A 27,069-nucleotide genomic window follows, 5' to 3' on the forward strand; every position below is an offset into this window, starting at 1 on the left:
AAAATGTTACTTTCATCGCCCCAAAACGGCTTTAGAAAGCCAAGCGGCAATCAAAACGGAGCCTAGTTTAGCTTAGCCTGGTGCTGCGGTTCTGCGGTTTCGGTATGTCCTGAAATGCTGCTGTCGCGTAGTACATTTTGCGCTTTGCCTACAGCGTCCGTGTATGGATGTGTCAGTCGCGTTTTCGGAGTTACACCTCTTCTAAGACGAAGCAGCAGCTATAAAAACATAAAGGTATGACGTCGCTTTCCCGCATTCGAGTGTAGATGACCGACGCGCAGTAACAGCCAGCCTTTTCCCCCGTTGACGCAGAAATGTTACCAAGTTCTCGGAATCGGCGAAGACTCCAGCATGAAGGAGGTAAAAGAAGCCTTCGTTCAGTTGGCTCGAAAGTACCATCCGGACAGTGGGAGCGACACGGCGAGCGCTGATAAGTTCGACGAAATCAAGACCGCCTACGAGAGTGTTCGGGATCACCTGTCCGGAGATGCCGCTCCGGCTTACGACGACGTCAACGAAGTCCTGGAAAAAGATTTTGGCATTAAGGTATTTGAACTGTCGTATATAGTAGCAACGAGACAGAGGTCACAAGGTCGTCGTAAGTGAGATGCGGTGACTGGTGTATATAATTTTCCCGGTGAAAATTGACCAAGAGGTTCATCTACAAGGGGTGCGCCCCTCGTAGGCAGATCTGTCGCCCACCTAGTTGACGGTCACCAGTGACAAAACACGAATACAGTGGTGTCGGTTGTCCTTTTTAAAGTAGATACGTACCACATATCATACCTTATCTTTGCAAAGGACACCTAGCCTACTAAGTGTCCTGTAGAGGACACTAATTACTAGCTAACAATGACAAAGTGTTCAGCAAAGCCTCGCATTTTCTGGAAATCACCGATATTATAATGTCAAAACAGCTTCCCGCCTTCGCTCAGTAAGCGAGACATTTCGGCTTCGATGAGAGACCAGATTTGAAGGAAGCGATCACCTTGACCTACTCTAGATATATTGCTATATGTGCTTCCCTTAGGTAGCCAAGTTAAAGTGTATATATACGCTTTAACTCTAGGCAATGCGCAGTGGTGCCCACAAAAGCCCCATTGAATGAAAGTCGGCTGGACTAAGGAGCACTTGTAAACTCTTAGCGAATATGTTCTGTATATTAACGTTAACTGTCAGTTTGTTATTTTGCAGCAGGGTTTTCATCTGGAGTGAAAAATTTTGCTTACGCATTTTTTTCTTGCGTATTCTAGCGATTATTCCCATATGTGTAAGGTAACCAACTTGACACGTATTTGGTTAAGCTCCCAACCTTATTCCCTCATTGTTTCTCTCTCTCTCTCTCTCTCTCTCACGCACAGCTCTGCACGAACTCGGAAAAGTGATCAAAGCTCTGCCACGTCATTAGCGAGTACAACTGTAACCACAGCTATAGCTGTAGCTGCAGTCGGTCACAGTAAGAATAAATGTAAGCTGCTCCCACAGAGCTGCAGCGCGACTGCCCTTAACCGTTGAAACACACTCGTGCTAGCTGATTTCCGCTTGAACCGTAAGTACTTTTTCTCCGCTAATGTTAGTACTGAGCGTATGGAGAGCTTGTCGCTACCACATAAGGCATTACATTTAGCTGAGCGATGTCAGAATTCCTGACGAAATTTACCAGGGCATTCAATTTCCGACCTAAAGCCAGCGACACAAACGTGTGTCTGTATGGGAAAAAGAACGGTATGAAACACTCGAGAAATGTTTGACGTTACGAGAATAAGAATCGCTATTGGATGGATTTATGCCAATTCTTTGTGTGGGAGGGGCAGCAATGGCTGTGGGCGGAGCTGACATCTTTTCTTGGGTAAACAGTGAACTAGAATATACCCTAGTTCACTGTTGTAGTAACCGAGTGTAGGTCATTTCTGAAGCGCTCCAGTGTCCGGTTGTTCAATTGAGCCGTGGTTACATCACGGCATGATTGAACTGCCTCCGTAATTGTCTGCGTCGCGCGCAGCATACGGTTCCGCAGCACCGACAGTACCTGAGCTACGATGGCGTCGGTCACGGTACACCTACCCAGCGGTGGCAGCAGTACCAACAGCACCGGCTCCAGCAGGCCGTGGAGCGGGTGCACGACCACCGCGTGAGCAAGGGCGACGCGCCCAAGGAGATCGTCCTCAAGGACGCCACGCTGGCGCGGCAGTACAAGACCACGTGAGTGTCAGGAACATCCGGTAACACGTGACATCCTGTGATTACTATCAGAGGCATCAATTACAGGAGGGGGTGGGGGCAGGGGAGCGCGGAAGGGAGCCTGGAAGTGTTTACCTACCCGCTCCTCCCCCTCCCACATTTTTTGCTTTTTTGCTGCTCCCAATTACCGGCTGCATTTTGTTCTATACATGTGGTATGCACTGCTGGAATGTACCTCGCGTTTTTGAAAATTTTTGTTATCACAGTGGCGGTATTCAATTTATGTCCCCCTTAATTCACAGTTAGTTCGCTTTCAACTCCCCCCTATACCGCTCCTGACATGCATTGAAAAAAAAAAAAAAGAAACGAAACAGCGCTAAAGACGGAACTCTGACGATAGTACAGAAACACGGTGCGCTGTTTGCTTCGAGTTCTGTAATGTGTCATCGAGCCCGATTCGATACGCCGTTTGAGGTAGACGGTTAGAATGCGGCCAACACTATATTTTCCCTTCCTCGCCAGGGCCAAAAAGGCAGCTAAGGCAGGAGGATTCTTGGAATGAGGAAACCTGCCGCCTAAAGTATTCGCGATGTCCGTAGACTGTCGCGCCGCACCGCGGCGCATGGCGGCAACGACTCTTGGAGGATAGGCAGACGACGACGCGTGTTTTGGCTGCTTTAGTCAAATGCCTCGCGCCTTTGTACTCTTTTTATGCGCGTCATGGCTAAGAAGCACAACAACAATCGGATGTGCTGCGTGCCCCAGTGCACAAATCGAACTGCCCTTAAGAAGATAAGCCTCCATTCGTTCCCGCAAAATCCGCGGGAAAGAAAGGAATGGGTGGTGAGGCTTCGAATCGGTAAGCCTGTGACGCCGCCGATGCGGGTCTGCAGCGCACATTTCATCCCCAGTGATTTCTTCTGGAGCAATACAGTTAAGTGGAAATCGCTTTCACTTTTCGCTTTAATTGACGTAGAGGCCCATACGTGCTAGCGTGACGCGACGCGATGGACAGTAAACAAAAAATGCTGCAAACTGCAGGAAGTTTAAGGAACGAGCAAGCAAGCGAGCAAACCTAGTGGACACGAAGTTGCTTGTTTTCGTGTGATCTTCGCAGTTGTTTTTACAGAGATTCAATACCGACTTCGATACACAAGCGAATTCCGTGAAATATTTCAAAAAGCTCCGACATTGTACGGGCACTTTTGATCGCGGCCAGGGCCATCGGGATTACGCTCGGTCGTAATCTTATGAAGCTGTTTCGATGCGATCGAATAATATTCATAGCGATTTATAATAACAGTATTGCACGGGCACATTTGATCGTGATCAAAGCCGATCCGAATCGCATCTTTTAATCGTGATTGGTCCAAACTGATCCACGTCGAGTTCGGCGTAGACGTCACCAAAATAACAATCGTCGTGATCTCGATTGCGCCTGATCGCGATCAAGAGATCGTGTAGCAGCACCTGATTCGGACCGAGCCTAATCAAGATCGGCCCTGACCGTGATCACGAGTGGCCGCGTGACAACGGTTTTGCGCGCGTCGGAGGCCTGTACAATGCAGACAATCAATCTATGCAAGCTTCGATCTAAAGTGACATGATGCGTCCGTTTAACAACAAGCAGTTTTATGAACTTAAAACGAATCGAGAGAGTGTCTTAGACGAAAAGTGGGGCCCTCTGTATCTGCCAATAACTTTTACTGTTCATTGAAACACATATTTTTGCTATTTAACGAAGACGTGCTGCGCAGACTCCGAGCTGCTGTGGACACCTGAGAGGAAAAGGCTCCTGTCTACAGCTAATGTGCTGTCGCACATCGTGCAAAACGTGTCGCACCACGCTGAAGAACACGCAACGAGCTGTGTTTACAAGGGTCTCTCAGGGCAAAGCAGAGCGCCTATCATCCCTCGAACAGCCATCTTGAGTCGACTTGCGCGCCACCTACAGTTCGCGGACAGTGCGAATAACCGGGTCTTGGCTAGAAAATAAACGTTTATTCATCATCATTCATTCTTATTCCTGTGTTTATTAGTTATCATATCTAAATAAACGTACTCTTCACACTACATTATATATGCTTTGAAATTATGGACGTCAGATCGACCTACGGGAGCAGAAGTCCCATTACAAAGTACAGAAGAGCGAACTTTGGCCTTCATTTTGTTCCTCCTTGAAAGAATAATTCTCATGACTGTGTACTTGTCCATCATAGCGTTCCTATTTAGATGCTGAAGGCCTAAATTCTATAAAGTAAATCTCATGCTGTTACGTATTGGAGACACCTGACATGACTTTTCCGTGGTTCCGTGCAAAGGTTGTCAGCGGGAGTGTACTGAACAGACTGTCGTTAGGTGAACTTACGGAAGCAGGCTTCCCCTTACGACGACTGTTGCGACGGAGAAGCCAGCTTTCAAGGGCGCCATGTTTTAAGGGCCTGCTGCGCGTGATGTTGGTCGAAACTAATGAATACAACTTTAGATGTCTGCGGCATTTCCTCCTCAGAGGCGCATGCACACAAGCCTGCACCAATGGGTGCGCACCAGGCCTGTAGCCAGGGGGGGGGGGGCTAGGGTCCCCCCCCCCGAAATTTTGGTGAAGTGTGTGTTTCTACCAAAAACAAATAATAGAAATAGGTGTTTTTCTCAAAATGTCAAGGTTTTCAGCAAGTGCCCCCCCCCCCTCCCCCCGAAAAAATGTTCTGGCTACGGGCCTGGTGCGCACGCCAGACTAACGTCACGAGCCGGACGGCGGGTGTTGGCGCCTTCGAAGAACATTTCCAAGTGGTGATATTTCTTTAATCGTGGAGGCTGCCGCGCTTAGGTCATCTGGGCAGGTGCTCTCTGGATTTATTAATCTGTATCCGACTATAGGCGTGCGGCCGACCGCAGCTTACTCCTGGCTATCTAGTCCGTTGCGCCCGCGGTACTCGAAAGCTGTGGAAACAGAGCGCAGTTACCCCAAGAGGAATGAAGTTGTTGCCTTCAGGCGGAAGCTTCGGACTACCACTTTTGAGCATCTCAGTCTTTGCCATGATATTCACCACACCCTCTACTCGTACGAGTATCTCATTGCGGAGAATGAAAGAAAGCTAAGCTAGTTGGCTGAAATTCGTGGTAAAATGCGGTGGGCCAACACAAACGCAGGCGTTTATGTTGTTCTGACTTCTTTCTTGTGTCCGTGTTTGCACGCCTAGCGTATTTTATGACGTTTCTCATTGCGATCAGTGTGCGTCTCTGTACGACTTCACGTGGGCTTGCACTGAAACACCCACCGTGCACCCCCAACACCACCCTTGAGCACTGTGAGCGACGGAGGCGCGACGTTCGGCTCTCGAGCTCATAAGGTCGGTGGTTCGACTCACATTCGTGTTCCAGAGATGACGAAATGCTGATCGCCCCGTGTACTTAAACCTGTATTGTGCCCTCAAAGCAGGGATGAAAGTCCAGCTTACGCGGAGCCCTTCTGTACGTACCATTTTTGATAGGGCGTTGCGCAGTTTCGTAAGGTCAATTAAATAATTTCATTTGGTATAAACTTTAGCTTCATCCTTTTATGAAATTGAGTGCGTATCGACAATGACACTCGTGTATTGTCGGGGCGTTTCCTTTGCCGGTGTTGTTTCTGTGCGCTGCATAGGCACAACCTCTTTCATCTTGCTGGGTTTCGTTACGCTATCAGTTACGCAGCAACTTGTGAGACGTGACGCTGTCTCGAGCACGCCTATTGCTCAAAAAAAAAAAAAAAATCTGTTCGCACCGCTCGGCGCAGGCTGCACCGCAGTGTTGTGGAAGCTTCGCCATTGTTTGAGTCTGTTCTGCTAAGATTACGCACAGTACGCGAATGGTCGAGTTTATTCGGGAGTCTCTTCTTTCTTCTTTCCCACGCAGTCGCACGCCCGTTCCGCCTTGTCTCGCATGACGATCGTGCGCGATCAAGTGATTTCACTTTGTTTTGTTCGTTTTCGACTGCGCAAGCGGATATATGTAGCCGAAAAGCGCGAAATCCTGAAAGGTTCAACGCTTAATTCTGACATTGCCCACGTGTTTTATGAAGAAATAAGTGGCAAGGAGAAGAGACGATATTGTTGCTGTTTGCGCAGTCAAGCCATCGAGCGGCTGGTGGAGGACCTGATCCAGGAGTCGATGGCGCGCGGCGAGTTCAACAACCTGCCGGGCTCCGGAAAGCCGCTCAAGTTCGCGCCCGAGAACCCCTACGTGGACAGCACCACCCGAAAGCTCAATGAGGTTGGCACATGTTTATATACACCGTTTTGAAATCGAATCCATTTCTTTGCCTGCACACCTCTCCGGTGGTGTTTGTCGGTCAGTAGAATCAACTTCGATTCGACAGCCCGTGGTGATCCAGTCCGCGGATAATTTGAGAGAACATTTAGACACTGAATCCGAGTGATTAAGCTCAATCCGATGCGACGTTTGTCGTTTAGCAAGGAGTGAGCGAGCTCTTTTGTTGTTGTTGTTGTTGTTGTTGTTAATGTTAACCGTTCGCCTTGCTAGAAGTAAACTGAGTTTCGTGATGAATGCGTATTGCGAGAAGTAGCAGCCGCACAATACGAAGACGCTTCAACTGTGTACACACGAAGATAACAAAAAGACGAGCTGCAAAATGTTCTAGGTTTCGCCTGTGCACCTTGTCAACGAAGGTACCCTCGGCGCCGCTATATTCCGCTTTGGGCTGTTGTTAATATGCGTGAGTGGCCTCCCAAAAATGCACTGCCGAGGCTGTGACGTCAGCTTTAGTACTCCCGTGCAACAGTTCAGAAAGAAGGTGATCCTTCCGTCCTTTGAAAAGGTCTATACATTGTCAGCCGTGTCCCATAGTTCCTTCACAGCTACTTTTCTCGAGCCCAAGAAGACTTCCGGTGCGCCACTTCCGGTAATACGTTTTCACTGGTCCCGGCGGTGTTTCCTGGTGTGTTTGAGTTTGTTGCTCTATTATTTCTGGCGCATTCCTTCAGATGTGTTTAGATCGATGTCTAGCGTCTGCATGAAGGGGCTCGACGACGTCGCACGGGAGAGGTACAAGCAGAAGCTGCAGCGGCGAGAAGAGTTGCCTGGTCCGCTGGATAAAGTCGTGCAATTCAGCTTTTCGACAGGAGCTAAAATCCTGCCTCCTATCACAGCCACGCACATATTTATGTATATTCGTCTAGGCGCACAACCTCTCGATAAAACGCTTATTACTGCGCCTGTGTCACACTGGGCACTCTTGATAGAGATCGGCGCCGATCGGAATTGCGCGCGATCCGAAGTTCTCGGTGCGACTGAGATAATATAGATTAATGTACTCATGTGATGACGTCACGTGTGACTGAGTCACGCGAACTTCTATGGTTTGCTCACGAGTACAGTATTCATGAATCAAACTTTCAAGTTAACCCGCCTACATCTACTTCCCACAATCACACCGAAAGATAATTTAGCTAGAGTGGGACGATGTCCATTGGCGGCAACAAGACAGGCGATGAGTCATTTGCTCGCACCTATGCGAACCCATTCGCAGGCGTCGCTCTCATAAAACGCAAACGCAACTGCAACAAAACATGGGCACCGCGACGTACACTGTGCGGCGATTCATGTTGAGCGTGGCTGCTTTGGTGTCCCGCATGTTGCTTCGAACAGTACACATCCCTGATGAGGTTCCAGCTACAGGAAACACCTTTACGGTGGATTATCGGCGTTAGCCAGCTTTCACATTTTGCTATCCACTTTAGGTGTCAGCGCACTTATCTGCCACGGGTGGAAGACGACGGCGTCTGACGTGTTCTTTGTAATTGAGGACCTTCGACTAGCGTCTCAGCATCGCCTCTGTGCCATTAGAGTATGCTTTGAACTTTACTTGCCTTTGATGAAGTGGGCAGAACAAATCTACGCGCTTTTTGTAGGAATCCAGTTTTCTCGTCTGATCGCTGCAATCCAGGCGCTCTTTCTGCCTTCACCTCTCGGGCAACAGAACGTTTTGACTTGCGAGAGCAAATTAGCTCCGGATCGCAGACTGCATCCTGGCACTACAGAGCAGTGCCCGAGTCGCGAGCGCTTCATCGGAACAAGCAGAAAACATCGAAACACAAGCAGCCGCGGCCAGCAACGCAGCCTAAAACCCCGCTAAAACAAGGTAAACAGGAAGTTTTCTAGGGTGCGTTTCCGGTGAATGCACAATGTTGCCAGAGAGCCGCAAGCGCTGGCGAAACCGTCGGGTGCATCGAAGGAGAGATGCCTGTACACATTCGTCGGTGCCTTTCTAATTATTGTCTTAAGTTTATATTCACATTTCATATTCATACGCGCACTATAGGCCGCCTGCCGCAAGCAACTGATGTCGCTACGCTTAAAGACGCGAAGTTCAACGCGTCTTTTCTAGCGCGAATCATTGTTGTTTCTCTAAAACTTGTTCCAGGGCTAGTTGGTGCCTAAGTTTGCTAAGCATGTTACCCCTGGCGCAATGCTTGAAGCACGAAGAAAGGACAGAGAAGAGACAGGAACGCCACGAGAACGCATAAGCGTAGGAGTTAGCGTAAAAGAGACAGTCGGCGCTCCTCTGTCTCTTCTCTGTTCTTTCTTCATGTTTCAAGCATTGCGCCAGTAATAACATGTTTAGCAAACATTATTGTTTCGTTGACCCGCCGTGGGAGCTTAGTATGTATAGGTGGTGCGTTGGTATACACTCGAGGGCGCGGGTTCGATTCCCGGCCGCAGCGGCCGCATTTCGATGGGGACGAAGTGCATATAGGACACTCGTATGCTTAGATTTAGGTGCACGTTAAAGAACCCCATGTGGTCGAAATGTAATCCGGAGTCCCCCACTAAGGCGTGACTCCTAATCATATGGTGGTTTTGGCACATAAAATCACAGCAATCATATTGTTTTGTTGACACTATATATAGACCGCCCGCTGGTGTTGCAGGTGCTTATCACTAACGGCTACGTGCCCGAGTGGGTCATGCTGGAGCGCGAGATCTCCGAGGAGAAGCGGCGGCTACGCAGCGCGCTTTCCGAGCGCCGATCACAGCTGGGTGCGGCGCCGCTCGCTGGCGACGAACAGCGCTCGTGGCAGGAAGCCGTGCGCAGCATGGACTCGGCGGCGGCGCAGATCAACCGCAAGATCGACAAGTTCAACATGGTCGTGCCGCTGCTCAGCAAACAGCAGGTGAGCTTAGACGCGCTGTTTACGAGACATGCTGGAAGCTGTGCGAATGAGGCAGATAGGTCACGTGGCGGTGGAGAAGTAAAATGACCATGGCCGTCCCTTGTTTGCTCAGTGCGTGTCACGTGACACGCAGTGTATGCCTTTCTAACCACATGACACACATTGAGCAAAGAAGGGATGTTCAACGTTTCGGACTTTGTGTCGGTCGGGACATTTTAGTTATGTGCTTCGACTATACACTCCTTGTTGTCTTTTAAGTTATGAATACGAACCCACGTGCCGTACAAACAAGCACGCGTTTGCACGTAGTGTAATCGTGCATAAGAGTGCATATAAGCCAATAGCGATGCTAGGCTTACCGGATCCTTTAGTTAAGCGTTTATAGTATATTCCCCTCAGATTGGTGTGCTTATTTCTATAGGTTAGGTCATAAGTAATCCCTTCGCACAAAAATGTAGAGTTCGTATAAATAGTGGTGACCCTCTTTCATGCACTTATCACTCAGCGCGTGAAACGTTAGCTGAAGGTGTGTTATTTTCAGTGGCACCAGCCAAGCCAAAGTATCTGTTACGAAATAAAAGTTATTTTAGACATGTTTCTGCCGGCCTGCCAGCGCCTGCTACTACCACGCGACACTATACTGTCCGTTTCAAAGTGTCGTTACGTGATGCTCCTGTTGCTTATATTTCAGCTTCACTTCTCGCTGGTGTCGGAGAGCGAGAAGATTTTAACCAGCGTTATTCCACGGCAAGCGTCGAAGAAAACGACACACGAACCCGAAGCGAAGAGCAATAGCAACGACGAAGGCTTGCTGTCGTTTATCTTTAGTGCAATAACAAAATGGTAGCGCGAATTGTTTACAACCTATAGACGACAAGCGCCATCTGCTCTTGTGTGTGTTTTCCTTACTGCGATAGCAATAGGGCCTTCAGCTGCGACAAAAAGTTTACCGCAAAATTGAATTGACACATTACATTAAGGCAAAAGCCTTAGATGCCTCATCCAACGCGAAAAGTGACCGGCAGCGTTAACACAAGTGACGCAAAAAAAAAAATAATCACGTGTTGACGTCATCATGACGTCCTGGCACAACTTCAAAGCGCTTAAAAACAGGGACAAACGAAAAAGAGTGGACACGACGAGCGCTAACTTGAAACTGAAATTTATTACAAGAAAGATTGGAAAAAGGTAAACCCTATTAGATGGCGCACATGCGTGCACACTTGCGCAAACTGCTCAGAAAAGCCCAAAGCGCTTTAAGCGCTTTGAAGTTGTGCCATGATGTCTTACAAACTCGCCCAAGCTTCCGTGCTTCTAAGTTTAAAATCATGACGGCATAGGTTCCCAAAATTTGTGACGTCACATCATCACACGACATCGTCGCTTGGTCAAAGGTGGACCGATCCTGGAGGCACTGCAGAACCACGTGAGGTGCAAAAAGCTTCTAATACCTCCGATCCCTGAGGCAGTGCAAAACCACATTCGATGGAGAAAGCTTTCCGAGGGAGCAAGGGGGCGGGGGGAAGAAAAAGATGGCTTTCGCTGTCTTCCCAAACTGTTCAGCCGTTTCCAGTTACGTGACACGACAAGGATATTCTAGACGCTTAGCATGATGTTGCAGGTTCGATTCCCGGCCATGGCGACCACTCTTCACGCGTCAATGTAGGTGCACGTTACCGATACAGCGGTAGTAGAAGTAACTAATCGTGGCGTCTTCCAAAGCCCAAGCGTTGACGTCAGATGACCAAAGTTGTCAATCTTAAATGTAATGCGTGGCGCATGTATACATATATATGTTAAGTGCAGTCTTTGCGTACGCTTGCCCGTAGAATGGTGTTTTAATGCCAGACAGCACGTTAGGTAGCATGCGTTAGAAGTTAAGAAAAAAAAAAGAGACACAGGTGCACGAAGGAAAAAAAAAATGTTCAGTGAAAAAGTTCATTCTGCACTGTCGGCGTGAAGAACCTGATGCAGTAGGAACGCATCGATGTAGTGGCTGTGTATGCATGGCTTCTTCGTCCGGGCTGCACGTCGGTTGTCCAGGTAAGTCGGGTAGCGGCTCGTGAAGAACCGGCGCTCGCTTCCATGGGACGACGCCTAGCCGTAGCCGCAGAGCTCCGTGCCGCCTTAGTCAAAGTCGGGAGTATCAATGGACACCCTTTCTGGAAGAGCCGTACAGAAACAAATATGACCTTTCTTATGGAGGTGCCGCATGATTACGAACAGGAAGTTCGAAACATTTTCTTTATCGCGATAGCAATTGTATGGACACTCTCGACGGGTTTTTGCCGTCGTTGTCATGACATGTATAAAGTCCAAGTTGATAACATCCCCCCGCGCATCATACGTTCTACCGCAGGTAAAAGCGCGCGAGCGGAGGCGACGAACGCTGCTGAAGCAGAGATCAAACGAGCCGGCCCATCTCAGTCGCTCGGAAGGCGCATGCGATAACATCACCCCGCTCGGGAGGCCTGCCGTCGAAGCAGAGAGGAAACGCTCCACCCTTTTTGAACGAGCATGAAAAGACGCAAGGGGGAGGGGGGTGTCGCTCGAGCAGCAACTTTGATTCTAATGGCGTGGTCGCGATCGCTGGCGCGCGCGCTATCTCGGCAGCCATCAGCGGGCGGCTCGTATACCCTTCTACGTGCTGCGCTCTCAACGCGAAGGACTGTGCGGAAAGAGCATCTCTTCCTGGAGGGGCCGTATTCTCTTACACCAGCGTTTTGTAGAGTTACGCGAGATTGGACCCAAAAGAGTTAGCTGCCAGCCTCACTTCGTATAACATTACTATTTGTTGCTGTCGCATTAGTTGCTTCGCCGTTGCGGTGAAACTGTGACTTTTTAGGGGCGTAGCTCCTCTTAGTCTATACTTGTCCCATGTCAGGCGTAACCGCGGCAGTATCTCCCGAACAGTATAATAGATGGCGCTGTCCCATAGAGATAGAAAAAAATAAATAAAATAAAAAATAAAGAATATAAAAATAAAAAAACAAATAAAAAAGATAAAAAAATTGAAAAATAGACAAATAAAAAAGGAGGAAAAACGGAAAAAGGAAAAATAATCAAAGTGGCGTGTCGCTTTGATTACTGCTGGGCGAAACCACTGAAAATTTCACGGTGTACACATGATTGCTTCAGGAAAAGTAATCAAAGCGGCGTATCGCTTTGATTACTGCTGGGCGAAACCACCGAACATTTCACGGTGTACGCATGATTGCTTCAGGAGCTTCGCCCAAGCTCTTCATCATTCACCCGTGGATATGCTGTAATTTTTTTTTTTTGGTTTAGAGGAGCTCCTTGTTGGGCCATTTATAGTGCATGTGCCCAGTTTCATCACACAGGAGTGTCAATTGCAGTTGACGTCATCCGCATTAAGAGCGCAGTCGTGGGAATGCTGGTGTCAATACATCGCGTATACTGCTCCTCTTCGGAGTGTACTTTGCGCAGTACGAATGAGTTTAGAATGAGGGCTCTACTTGGAGAGATGGGAGGTGGGTAGTACCTAGAACTAGAGTCTAGATCACTCATACTAATTCTAGAGCACACAGAACTATTATTACATTGATGCAACCTTACTTGTTACGCTGTGTTCTGCAATACACGCATGGTACTTAAAAAAAGCTACTGGAGGGAGGCACATCATATGCGTACGCGTATACTATGCCACACATCTGACGTTCTTTGTCTTTTTATCAACGTGGAGGCGCCAACGTTGATAAATGCAAACAATATTGGACGAGCGCCTAAGCTTGCCAAAAGTAGAAGTTGGCAAGAGGTCGCAGTTACAATAATGCGTCTGCATTTCGGTCACGCGTTTCGACAGGCAACTCTTTGCAATCCACAGTTAGGACAACACGAACACCGCAGGCTCTGTTAGATGCATTTGCGTTGTACGTACTGTACGTAACGATTTCGTTCGCCTACTGAGTTAATCGCCCGCAAAGAAAGCGAATATTTTCCGTTGTGAATGCGAGGAATCGGTGGTTCTCACTTTTTCGCCGCTCGACCTGTTCGAGCAGGGCGATGGAGACGAAGCCGGCCACCATGCAGACTATGAGGATGGCCGTGGCCACGACGAAGAGAAGCAGCGACTGCCGCGAAGAGCCGCCTTCGTCTTCGTGGTCCTCTTCCCCGCCGCTCTGAGCTGCCGCGTCGCGGTCGGCTTCTCCGCGGTCGTCGCGGTTGCAACGTTGCTGCTGCTGCTGCTGGCGCCTTTCGCTCCTCCTGCGAATGCATCATTGTCAAGCACTATATGCGCAGCGACGTCCATTACAGAGCCAGCTGAAACCATAGGCGTGCGCACAGGGAAGAGGGGGGGGGGTGCCCTCCCCCCTATTCATTTAGGGGGGGGGGGCGAAGTCAGCCACATATTTTTACTCATTGGGACGTGCCCTGTCATCCGACATTGTTTAATGTGCAGGGTTATGGCCATGCAGGTTTTTGACGATAATGGCGGCTGAGAACCCCAGATGTTGCATTCTAAGACTGTTTAGTTCCCACCTTAAGCCGGGAACCAACCATTGTGAAGCTTGTTTTCTGTCGGCACGTCCAATGGGGGAGAGGGGGAGAGGTATTGCCGCTGCTGTGAGACTTGGCCCCTTCTAATAGCAAACACTGCGCACTACTATGGATAAGATTGTGTGGCGTGTATCGTTTCAGCCATTCTTTTACAGCCATGGCGACCGATGTGGTCATGATGGAAGAGAAAACCAAGAGATTTGCCACGTTAAAGCAAAGCCTGCAGTAAACCTGAACTAAAATCACCTCGCTGAAGAGAAGTGACGGACACGTCAGTGAAGGTCACAAAAGGGGCTACCACTGACACGGTCGCTTAAAATCATTGAGTGGCCGTGCCACTGAAGTGTCGGTAACGGAAGTCGGATAAAGAAGGAAGATACTAAGACTGGAGAGGAGGGCATCGTGGTTTCAGGCACTGTTTCCAAGAGCGAGGAGAAGAAAGGATGTTAAGAGTTATTGGAGATTGGGAGCGCTGTGGGTATTGGGCTTCGTGAAGTACTAATAGAGGGCACCACATAGGCCACAGCTGAAAACTGAGTTCCAGCGGTCTCCTCGCCGCGGCTGTCGCGGACGTTGTCGCAACTTCGGTCACAGCAAAGACAACGGGTCATGGTGGTTCTCCATGGCGAGTTGTGTTCAGAAGGATTGTCAACTGGCCGAGTAGGTATATATACAGGGTTTGTCCGAAAAGTAATGTCAATGATTAAATTGTAAAGCGTATATACCACACATCAGGCTAGGACCGCTTGATATTGGTAGAAGGGGAAGTTAGCTTACGCACGTGCGGTCGCACTGTCGTATACCTACTGCCACCTGGAGAGTAAAGAGGGGCTTTTCAGTGAAAGTCGTTTTCATTTCCCGTGCAAGCCAGAGTACAGCGCTCGTTGGAAGAAAAGATTGTCATCAAGTTTTGTGTGAAACTCGACAAGTCCGAAGTGGAAACATTTCCTGTTATAAAGACCTTGGGTTATAATTGTTAGTCATAACCTCAAGTGTACCGGTGGCATAAGACCTTTATAGAAGGTCGTAAAGAGGTCAGCGACGAAGCCCGCGCTGGACGGCGGTCAACGTCCGTCACCGATGACAACGCGCCGGTCCCCACCACATTCGTCTTGACCCGCTTCCTTGTCTATTCAAAGGTGCCAAGGGTTCACCGGCTGCCCTACAGTCCTGACATGGCTCCTCCAGACTTTCCCTTTGTTTCCGCGCTTGAAAACTCCCATGAAGGGACATCATTTCGGGACAGTTGACAAGGCTTTAAAGGACCTTCCGGAGGAGACCTACTGTGACGCCTTCGATGCCTGGAAATCTCACTGAAAGCGATGTATCGCCGCAGAAGGAGCCTATTTTGAGACCTTTAATTGTGTTGTACTGATCTGGTCAATACATCCTTTTTAATCGACTCACTGACATTACTTTTTGGACATACCCTGTAAGCAGTAACATCGAAAAAAGCAAGTTTGTTCCAACTACAGATACCTATCTGTCTACTGAATCTATGTCCCTATCAGCTAGCGCTGGCGCAATGTCTTGCAAACATATTCTGGCAGTAATATAAATACCCTCAGCCTCCCCACAAGCAACTACACGTGATGTCCTACTAAAGAATGCAGCAAGGAGGTACGTACTTACTCTTGTCGCCGGGCGCTTCGAAGGACCCTCTGCTCGTACTCCGCGCCGTACACCCGCGTCAGCGTGCTCACGGTGACGGTGCTCACTTGCTCCTCTGCCCTTGGCGCCAACACGACCACTCCGTCGTCGTCGACGAGGACATCCTCGCGCAGCGCTTGGCTGGCCCATGCCACCGGCGGCTCGGCTTCTGGTGCGGCCGCTCTCGCTTCCTCGGCTGGCGCATCGGGGCTAGCAGAGGGACTGCTTCTGCTGCAGAGGGCAGAGAACGTCGCTTTGAGGACGCGCTAGACCAGCTGATGAGATCTACAGGGAAGTCCTCTAACAAAATTGTTCCAACGTTGTATGGGCGCTATTGTCCGCGACTCGCCACCGACGCCCTACCACACCTCGTGGGGTTGCAGTAAAAGACCAAATAACTTAAATTGCTTGCAGCATAGGTGTGGATTAGGAAACTCTGTGTAGCAATGGGGGGCACTCCTCGCTAGCTTGGACCTGGAGGTGCAACTAGCGCTTCTGGGCCATGTCCGGCTGCCACCACAAGCCAGTGAAGCCTTGGACACGGGACCCCACCCATCTAGCTCCTAAACCCCCTTCCCTTTCTCTCAATAAAAGTTATTCTTCTGCATAGTTGTGTGATCGGACACTACCGTGAAGGGGAGGGGATTGAGAGTACAGCAACGCACTCCCCTATATTTTACCTCTATATGTATAAGACACACACAGGACACACTGGGTGCATGCAGAACGTCCTCCCTTCATCTTCCTGTGAAGCCAAATCCTGGCTACGCCCTGCTTCGGACTGTCGTTTAGAAAGATAAATTCGGAAGTCTACAAAGCAAGGATGAGCCAAGAGAAGCAAATTAGTTGAACAGCTGCTGCTAGACACTTGAGTTTACCAAGCAACCCTTCGAGAGCGTTCGGGGACATACAAAAGTGTATACAAGTGCACACTGCCGCTGTACCCTACACTTTTGAACAGGCGCACTCGCAGGCTCGCAGCCGTCCAGTGATCATTATGGCGACGCTCAGGTACCTATCGTTAGCAAGGTGAAGAAATTAACTTTATAACGGTGCTTCGCGAACCCCGGTATTTACATATGGCAGGTGTTCTAGGAACAACAGGAATTGATACAGTTGCTCGTCGAACGCCTTTGATGCATCGCACTACCCTGTGGTGCCGCAGTGCTAGACATCCCGAGCCTGTGTATCTTACATTTTTTGCCCAAGAACATTTTGTTCATTTGGCTCCCGGTTACTGCGATTCGTGTTTTCATTTTGCCAAATCCACGCAGTTTTTGTAAGCTCGAGTCTTGAGGCATGAAGGTGACAGGAAACGGAAGCAGCGATGCCTGCATTCGGTGTATAGACGCCATGCACGGGCGCGAACATTCACAGCGATCTCGTGGAAAGCGTACCTCATGTCGCCGCGACATGTTGCCGTCTGGCCGGCTGGCCTCAGCAACTGTCCTCGAAACGGCGATGTTCACGAACATGGGCCACAGCCGAGGCCCTCACGACGGCGGCGGCAGCGGTTCTTCCTTTTCTTCCTTCTTGTTCTTGTTCATCTGTGACTCAACCCCACAGTAGGGTGATGTCCAAGGATTGAGTGGTTTTATAAATTGTTATAAAACGTAAGGATAGGGTAGCTATAAAGTAGAAACGTTGTGAAATTTTATGGGAAATTTCGGTACTTGATGAAATGTATAAAAAAACAAAGTTTTTAAAACTAATAATAGTAATAAATAAATAAACAAATAAGTAAATGAATAAATAAATACCCTAATCCTCTTTGCGAAGAATTGAAATCTAGCATAGATTCATCGCTGTGCCGCCGCAGCAAGGTGGCAGATTTGTACAACATACTTGACGAGAAAAACCTTTTTCATTGCCGGGAATTCTTGAAGGAACGAATCCTGTTCCTTCCTTCCTTCGAGCATTTTGATTACTGGAAGAGGTTTTCCTTATCAAGTCATATGGTCATATGGCATATGACCATATGTCATATGGTCATATGACCATTTGAGCATTTTTGGATGCCATATGACCATAAGGTCATATGGCATCCAAAAAAGAAATTAAAAAAAACGTAAATAATTGCGTCAGCTGTCCTTCAATCGTTATTCCTGCTCAAATAGGCCTCTTGATGATGGAGCTGCCAATTTTTTGATGATGTTAATATTAAAAGACGATCCGTATCCGCAATAATGGATGAGCTAAGAATGAAGTGGTTGAATTCAAAGTTTAAAACAGAAAATTGGATGTTTATACGGTTAGACTTGGGAGGGGGCGCAACAAGATCGTGTTGTGTAATTGAGAAGTGAAACCAGACTGTTCACATTGTACTCCTGAGCATTCGTGACGCCTGTTCGCTGCGGGGTATTGACCATGAAGATGGTGGAAACGGGCAAGCAAAGGATGACTATAAGTGTGAATGACGCCACTTGCGAATAAATTTTTGCGGGAATGAAGTACAAATTAAAAAAGGAAAAGTTGCCTCCTTCTGTCTCAAATATTGGCCTCTATTTCAAGAAGATAGAGCTGATAATTTTTGGCCACGGGTTGAGGAAATGCGAATATATCTGTTCTCTCTCGTTCAAGCGCATGCCTTATTCGGTCACCTATGTGACTGCTCTGGCACTATGTCATTTTTCTTACGGTTGAATTTCCCATTAGCCTTTAACATGTTTATGCTAGAGAAGTAGTTTCGCTCGCACCGCGAAGTTCTTGGCCAATCGGCCACGTACCACCAATGCCCTTGAGACATGCACTAGCGCAACTACCATCTCTCTACCGCCATGTAACAACGGGAGAAAGCAAAAAAAAAAAAAAAACTTGGAGGACGCTTGAGCTTCGCCTTCAAGAGTAGAACGCGATAGCGTAATCGGGCCTCGTGCGCATCGCCTTCTCAACTGCTATCCTGGCTTCGGTGCTCGGTGCAGAGAGAGAGAGAGAATAAACTTTATGGAAGAATTAGAGTACGTGGCTAATCCCGGGTGGATCCCTCTTGTAGAGCCCCACTGGCCACGGCGGCTCGCCGGGCCTGGTCTAGGTGCATGCCTTAACCGTGCCGTAAGGAAACGAAGACTGTGCGCGTAACATTGGCCGTTTCAAACTATCCAAGAATGCATGCTGCAAGTACAGTTGTTATAAGTGCCCACTACGCCATTATTCTTCCTGAACAGGGAAGGTTGCCTTACGCGTCCGTAAGGCAACACGCGAACCTACGCAGCTGCTCACATTGTTGATGCTTTTGCAGATGATAATGATTAAATATGTCTGAGTGCTTTATAATGGGTGGGCCTTTAAAACACCAACTCGTTGCGCAATCCACATGTTTTGACGCCTGGCGCGATTCTACGCTTCTGCCACGCAATATTACATGCGTTAAGGAGATTCCTTCCACTACATGGCATTCATATAGTGTTTTTTTCCGAAGCAGTTTCAAGCAATAGCGTAGCTCTGTGATAGAACACCTGCTTGCCGCGCAGACGGCCTGGGTTCGATTCTTACTGGAACCGCATATTTTTATTATTTATTTTATTTGCATCTTTCACGATTTTTCGGTCACGGACAAGATGATGATTTTTCGCTCACAACCAACGACACCGACACCGACGCCGACACCGGAATTTATGCGTAACGAGCTCTTTAACGCTATCGCGTCAAAACAGTCCACGTGGCCTAACAGATACGGCGTCTGACTCCGGATCAGAAGATTGCAAACTCGAGTCCTGTCGCCTACGCACATCTTTTCTACGCGGTCTCTCCCCCCCCCCCTTTCTCTTTCTTTTTGCGACCCCGCGTAAACAGCCGGATATTAATGGTTGAACGTCTTTAAAGGCTCTCTGCAAGCATTGCATGGAAGGCTTTGTGCTGACTTATCGATTTAGTGTTACACGAACAAGCTGTACAGTTAGTTGCATATGTATTGACAACGATATGATCAATGGTTCTAGTTTTATCACTATCATTACTGCTTTAAACTACTGTTACCTCCTCCCCCATCGGCCCCTTGTCTTAAGTTGTTTTCCACCTCCGGCTTCTTGAAGAAATCTTCATTATCGATTTACTGTTTACACCGATAAGATGTATTGTTGTGTAGTTAATGACAATGGTATTATCAGCAGTGGCAGCTATATCGTTATCACTGTCTTCATTGCGCGTATGTGCCATTGTCTGGGATCGTCGTCATTATCATCACAGCTGATTCGGACACGATATGGACCTTGTCAAATTCCTCCATGTTGTCAGATTCCGCCATTGGTCAACTCCGATTTTATGGCCTCTCTCTGATTGGCTTAAAATGCCGCCATTGCGAAATTTGAGAGAGAGAGAACAACTTTATGAAAATGCCTGCAGAGACGATTAGGCTGCCGAAATTTGACAATGTGGCGGAATTCGATAGTGTACAGAGTAGCACATCTGCTTGTCCAGAGGCCGGCATTTGGAGGGCGCCTCTGTCGGTGTAGCACGAGGGCAGCAGCATCCGCGAGGTGGCGCGAGTCCTGCGTGGCGGCACCATCGATACTCGCTGAGCAGAAAAAGCTTGCCTCGCGTAGCTTGTGCAACGAGTGTGGCCATCCAAGGGAACGCCCTGCCTGGCGCTCTACATGTTGTGCGCGGTGCGTTACCGTCTTGAGCGATGGTAGCGATGATCAGCTGGACACCGTGCCTCTCCTGCGGGCGACGTCCAAGTAGTGTCGACTGAACACCCCGTCCGCGCTGAACGACTTGGGGAAACGACATCCTTCTTCATTTGTTCACCTTTCCAGTGAAGGTCCCTACTTAAGTCATCATGGAGCTGTAAGTATGGACTATTTTACAGATGCTTTTCGGAGGTCTTCTCTCATTGGAGGTTGGCTAACTGCATTTCGCTACCGAAAAAGAAACTTGCACGTTGTCCACCTCGGTGGTACAGAGGTTACGGTACTCCGCTACCGACCCGAAGGTCGCAGGATCGATCCCGGCCGCGGCGGTCGCATTTGGATGGAGGCGAAATGGTAGAGGCCCGTCTACTGTGCGATATCAGTGCACGTTCAAGAACACCAGATGGACGAAATTTCCGGAGCCCTCCACTACGGCGTGCCTCATAATCACATCGTGTCTTTGGCACTTAAAACCCCAGATTTTATTATTAGTTGTCGTGTTATACAGCTCCAAACGACGACCACGCACAGACCCACCACAGACCTGATATAATGTAATCTACACTGATACCACCAACATGCGGCGGCACTGCTACACCATTATGTGTGGTCAGTGTAGATCACATTATGTCATATAGGTGTAGGTCATGTGCGAGCACATTTCTACAGTATCAGTGTAGAAATGTGATCGCACTTGGCCACATTCGGGTGCTTGTATACACGAAGATTACATTAAGTACAAACGTGCGAACTCCGGTAGGCACTGCTCTAAAGTCGTCTCATGACCTATCGTCTAAGCAGTGGCTCGAGCGACGCTATAGCCTGTTCCAGCCAAGCTTTCTGGGGCGAAAAAGTGACAATACTTTGTAAAATGTGCGTCAGAGCAATGCACGACTATATCGAAATCGACTCTGACCTTGCCATTCACAGTCATGCCTTCCAGTTTTAGTACGTTTTGTGCAAGCATGCGCAGAATCTAGCACGCAACCGTGTTTTCTGATACGCTGTTTTCCCTGTCAGGGACGAAGATCAGGAGGTCATACCGGATGCGGAGACCATGGAGTTTTATCGAATGTAAGTAAAGTGTTCAATGACTCGTCATTGCTTAAAGCCGTTGAGTCGGTATAGAAATGCTTACGTATTAAAGAAAAAAAAAACACACACAAGAAACACACACACACAAACGTAGAAATAGGAAAGACGCTTTCAGGTCCACGTCCTTCCTCCTTTCCGTATTAATTTAACGCTCACCTGCCTTAAAATGTTGCACCAACTCGCCCAGCAATTCCCGATTCCAAAGCCTTTCAGAAGCTCTCAAGTTTACTTATTTTTCATTACTACTCTGCAGTGGTCCACCGGTGCCTTCCATCTTGAGAAAACCAGGAGAGCGATCGAAACGGTATGAGCTTTTCCAACTTGTTCCAATATTCAACGAGCGAGTGCCAAAATTAGCTGTAGAATTTCTTAACCTTTCTTTTTTTAGGTGGCCAGCTATTCGGGCAATCTGTACGCCCTGATGAGGGAGACAGATATGGGATTTATCTTAACCTTTATATTTCACTTTTCTAGAATGGAAGTCTCTCGAAGAGTGTCCTTCTCAAAGGACGTCTCAGAAGGGTAAGGACAACGGAATACCGGAAGCAGAAGACCGCCGTATTTCCGCGTTTCATGAGTTAACTGCGCATGCCCCGTAATTCAATTGAACTCTTAACAATGTACCATGTGTTAGGGCGTCACGAGAAAGCCCTGAAGTTCGCTGGTCCACTTTCAGGTCGTCGGAGTCTCTCAATCGTCGATTGCGCTTCAACGCCCCTCCACCTGGAAGGACGCTCAGGAAGAAACAGTAAGCACAAACGGCTGATTATGCGGTCGTGAAATTTAGTATAACCCGGCGACGTAGTACATTGTTTGATCATGGAAGGTAAGACAGAATCAGGATAGAGAGGTTGGCGAGTTGGTGAACGTTCATTGTGAAATGTGTCGGTGCTGTTAGTAAAATGAAGACGTATTGTAGCGTTTTCGGTGCTACCGACGTAGCGTAGCGTTATTTTTTAGCATGTTGTGCACTGCAGCGTTCTTGAGACCTTACAAAGTGATGGGAGCAACGCAAGTATCAGAAAGTGAACGTAACAATGCTTCCGTATGAATAATTTTCGCGAATTTCATTCTTACTTTGTTAGTAACGTCGTCTTTACTTTACCGATACTTGCTTTGTGAACTTGTCTATACCGCGGTGGTACAGTGGTTACGGTGCTCGGCTGCTTACCCAAAAGTCGCAAGTTCGATCCGGGCCGCAGCGGTCACCTTTGCTAGAGGCCCGTGTGCCGTGCGATGTCAGTGCACGTTAAAGAACAGCAGAGGGTCTAAATTTCAGGAGCCCTCCAATACGGCGTGCCTCGTAATCATAGCGTGGTTTTGGCGTGTAAAATCTCACAAATTATTATTTTTATTATTATGCTTTGTTAACAGGAGCATCTCGATCATCGCGTTTTGTTCCTTCGCCATGGTCACCCTGGTGGGCGTCTTCTGGGGCTACATCATCCACGGCATCGTCCACACAGAAGGTGCTGTCAATGCTGAACCATGATGCTACGCCTTACCTTTCGTGAATTGAGCTTTAATTCTATCAGTAAAAAGAGTTTTTATAGGCTTTCGGGGCGAATGTTTACGCGTATTCAAGCCGACCTTCTTACATTCGGTTACAACCTAAAAAAGAATGTCGGATCCGCCCACAAAACCGCCACGCGCCTGCCCCTCACGCGTGAAGGATTGTCGTGCTAGCTGGTTTCCGTTCGAATCGTAAGTACATTTTCTCGCCTACTGTGAATACTTCGCATAGAGGTTCGTCTTTTCTACCTGAAACGTTACGTTTGGCCGAGCAGCGATGTCAGAATCCCTGACGAAATCTCCCAGGACGTTCAAGTTTCCGACCTGGAACTAGCGACACAAACGTGTGTCTGTATGGAAGAGTCAACCATCCGAAAGACTCGATAAGGGACTGACGTCACAAAAATTAACAAGTGCTATTGGATGGAACATTTTGCAAGTTCCCTGTGGCAGGGACAGCGAAGGCTGTGGGCGGAGCAGACATTTTTTCTTAGGTTGTAGCTGGGTATAGTTCTATGACGTGAAGACGACGTTCCAAGGTCTATTGATAGATTGCACGTGACGTGATGGTATGGCGACGTTTAGAAGAAGGAAAAAAAGGACAGGGAGGGAGTGTCACGTGATTTCGTTAGCTTCGGCAAGCCAACTGTCTCTGACGCCACGCCTCATGAGGCCAGTGCGCGGTGCCTTTTGGGTCGGATTAGGCCACCGCAGTGCCCGCAGCTGACCCAACCAAACTGAGCCAACGAACAGTGGCGCCTGCCTGTCTTGTGACTAGGCTCTGTTTCTCCCTTAAGTTTTTAATGACTAGGCTTTAGGACTGTCACGTGACGCTCCCTCCTGGTGTTTTTCCTTGCTCCATGAGCACCGTGCAAGTAACCAAACATGGCAGCCACGGTGACGTCAGTGCACGTCGTAATGCACATCAAAAATGTTGAGCCGCCACTACAGTGCAGTTGTTAATGTGACAGGAGCCTCACTGCAACCAGCGCCTATTCACATAACCTGTATTAACTTAAAGCTTTCAGAACTTGCTTCAAGTGCATCCACTACATATGTCTCGCTTAGTTTAATGTGAGGAGCTTAATATGATTGTTAATGGTAGCGAACGTTTTCAGAAACATCTTCCATGTAGGATTTCGTGTCTCCCTTTCATGGTCCTAAAGGGCTTCCCTGATTTTCAGGACAGGAGTGACGCCTGTGCCCACTTACCGAAACAGGGAATACTTGAAGGGTAAGAGTGGTCATCATTTTTGATACGCGCTTAGGGGATGGCTTTCTTTTTCTTTCTTGACCACAAAATAGGACAAAGCCTACTGTGTGTCCTTTCTTTCAGCTAGTCCTCAGGAAGAAGTCCTGAGGGACCTCGACGACTCGGACTATGCTGTCCCCAACTGTAAGCAAGCTCGCCTATCTATGCGTCTAAGCACGAACCCTTGCATCCAACAATTTCTAGAACGTAGACGGGGCCGAGCTTTCCGAACGCGCTTTGTTAAATTCCAACTATATAGGTATACGTTTGGAAGGTGGTGACCTCCCCGAAAATGACGTTGAGTACAATGCTGCAAATGACAACATACAAGCACTCGGGTATGACCAGATGGTCATACCCAGCCCTGTCAGGTATACATGAATATTCGGCACCGATGGTCCAAACCCTTTTTTATGTAAGAGTTGAATACTCTTACGAGGGGACGACGTCCGATCGCTCTACAGAAGATAGTGTCGCTGTGCACTTCCCATTGTACAAAATGTTCTGTGGCTACGACAGTGTTTTTAAGGCGTCGATATGTCAGACATTACGACGAACGTGTTATAAAGAATTCGCTGCTGTGTTTGGCAGCCGCGATCGTCCTTTACGTACTCTGAGAAGCTTACTTGTAGTTCGAAGCGGATTTGAACGCGGTGTGAGGCACGTTGAAAAGTGGGTGATGCTCTGCTCATTGGAGGCTATTTGAGACTTCAAAAAAGCGGTAGCTCGTACGGCTAGTACTTCCTACATGAAACACGGAGGCCATTGCATGCGGCTAACCTAATTACTGTGGTAAGTCGTCGAAGAAGAATGTCGATGCGATAAACGTTTTGGCAACAACTGGACCTGGCTTCGTCAGGGACTTGACTTAGACAACTTCCTCTAGTCATTAAGACGGGAATAAACAGCACTAGACACGGGATAGTGATAGAAGATCAGTCAGGACGCTGATGTACCCGTCTTAATGATGTACCAGCCTGTCCAGTTACAGTGCACTCCTGCAGTTCCTCTAGTCAAAACGTATCCACTTCTCATCACTTAAGCCTTCCTCTCACCCTGAACGTCCGTCTTGTTCGAAGAAGTTTATTGCCGATATTTATAACTTTAACGGGTAACCAAACTACAATCGCACGGTTGCCCTTGCACAGTGGTGTTCCTCACGGAGCGGTCCAGGCATCGCCGGCTCCGGACGCCCGTGGTGGTCCTGAGGCGACACCCGCCGCCCATAGTATCGGAAACGCCTTCGCTGCTGACGAGGCGCTGGAACCGCACACGGACCTACCGACCTCGGCGGCGCTCCGTTAACGCCACGACGACGCACCGACGGCGCGGCAGGCCCACGCGCAAGCCCACACGCAAGCCCGTGTTCCAATGGCGCTCCAAGGTGCTCGTGAGTCCCGCGTCCACGTCCGAGACCGACAGCATCGGCAGGCCGCCGTCGGTCGTTGAGGACGAGTCCGCTTCGCCGTCCCAGCTTCCTCCCGAGGCGACCTCTGGAGAGAGAAACAATGGCGGAGGCGAGAACGCCCTGTTTCCTGGCGATGACGTCGAAGTCAGTGTCAGCGACGGCTCGCGAGAGACCGGCTTTCGCAGCAGGCGGGGCGGGCTTCTGGGCACTCGCGTGACCCTCGGAGCCGCCTCCGACAACGACACTTCCTTGGTCGGCAACGGCACCGAGGTCACCTACTTCGCTGGACACGCTGTGGACAGCAATGACACGCGGCAGGACAACTCGTCCGGCATAGGAGCGCCGCAAGAATCGTCGCACGAATCTTCGGCCGACGATTATGAGGGTGACCGCAGCGATCCCGGTGGGAAGGAGGAGGAGGTCGTGTCTTCAAACGCCTTGTTAAGCGAGGACGAGGAGCGGGCAGCAAATGACGCTCTTGATCACGTGTGGCGAAACGAGTCGTTGCATCCCGCCCTGGTCGACGAAGAGACAAGAAACGGTGCTTTTGAGGTGAACGCGACGACAACATTGAACGTGAATGTCACAACGAAGGCGTCCGAGGCAGTGGCTCTGGGAGGAGTCGTAAACGGCACCGAAACAGACTATTACGACTAACGGTGTGCGTGAGAAAGCAATTATTCTTGCCTGCATTCATTTCATCATCGTCTCTTGATGACGTTCTGTCGAATCATTCATCTTATGTATATTCCCGTTACCACTCATTAAACGTTTTTTCCCCTTCCTTATATTTACTTCAGATTCTTGCAGCTATTGCCCAGCAAGTTCGTCAACGTTGTGGAGCTTGGCGAACGTATCCGTCGTACAGAGGAAGTCGTTTCCTCTCTTGTCCTTCTTATAGCAACTTTTGTTTGTGCAGTCTTGTTTCGAAGCGTGTTCACACGTGAACAGTTTTCAAGCTAACACTACAACGACTAGCAGAAGTACAAGGCACATGCAGTAATAATGCAGGTGGAAAACGTAGCTTTCTGCTTCAGCTCAACTTCCAGAAATGTTCCGCTTGAATTTGTGGTTAAAGCGTTTTAGGAAAAAAAAAATGGAGCAGCCGATGTTCTACCTACACCATGCTTGCCCCAGCAGCCGATGTTCAATGGGGACAGCCTGGTTTGCTTCACCGTTTAGATGCAAGCTGTTCACATTTTCATTTTTTTTGTAATCTTACTGTTTTCTCTTTTTTGCGTTGTATGAATGTCCTCCGACAGCATTGCATGGTATACAAGCTTCAATATCGCTTGAATACTCGCTTCCCAGGATGTGCATGTGACGACGCAGAAGATACATGGTTGGTCACGTGTGAGCAAGAACGGAGGCCACGTTCTTTCTTTTGATCCTTTCAGGCTCAGTTTTCTCGTTGAACCAGCACAGATGTGATTACACATTGAAAATTCTCCACGCAAACTTTCTTTTCTCTACGGGGAATCGAAGGCGCGTAGGGTAAGGAGGAGCAGTGTACAAGTGTAGAGTTTCATTCTAAGAAACTGCGGACCGTTGTCGGACGGCATCGGCACACCGTCTTTCATCTTAACGTTCGTCAGCACATGAAACAGCCCAGCGAAATGCGCATTCCCGACCCCCGCAACGCAAGTCTGGCAC

At 48.7% G+C, this 27,069-nt stretch overlaps 2 protein-coding genes across 3 annotated transcripts in view; one reads left to right on the plus strand and one right to left on the minus strand.

Annotated features, from left to right (window-relative positions):
* LOC119389686 (sodium- and chloride-dependent GABA transporter ine-like) overlaps positions 1-27,069 on the minus strand; it is a 272,940-nt gene that overhangs the window by 198,356 nt on the left and 47,515 nt on the right.
* Positions 34-26,200, plus strand: LOC119389697 (uncharacterized). 2 transcript variants are annotated; one of them, XM_037657058.2, is made up of 13 exons: positions 34-234; positions 313-546; positions 2,003-2,202; positions 6,288-6,432; positions 9,111-9,353; positions 21,170-21,223; positions 21,498-21,548; positions 21,719-21,766; positions 21,921-21,992; positions 22,619-22,713; positions 23,941-23,990; positions 24,093-24,152; positions 25,157-26,200. In XM_037657058.2, the coding sequence occupies exons 1-13, from the start codon at positions 115-117 to the stop codon at positions 26,071-26,073; spliced, it is 2,289 nt and encodes a 762-aa protein (XP_037512986.1). In that variant the 5' UTR covers positions 34-114; the 3' UTR covers positions 26,074-26,200. The 2 variants fall into 2 exon arrangements, with proteins under 2 accessions (XP_037512986.1, XP_037512987.1); XM_037657059.2 differs by lacking the exon at positions 6,288-6,432 and having other exon boundaries at positions 23,946-23,990.

Source organism: Rhipicephalus sanguineus, chromosome 4, assembly GCF_013339695.2.
Source record: "Rhipicephalus sanguineus isolate Rsan-2018 chromosome 4, BIME_Rsan_1.4, whole genome shotgun sequence".
Lineage (NCBI taxonomy): Eukaryota > Metazoa > Arthropoda > Arachnida > Ixodida > Ixodidae > Rhipicephalus > Rhipicephalus sanguineus.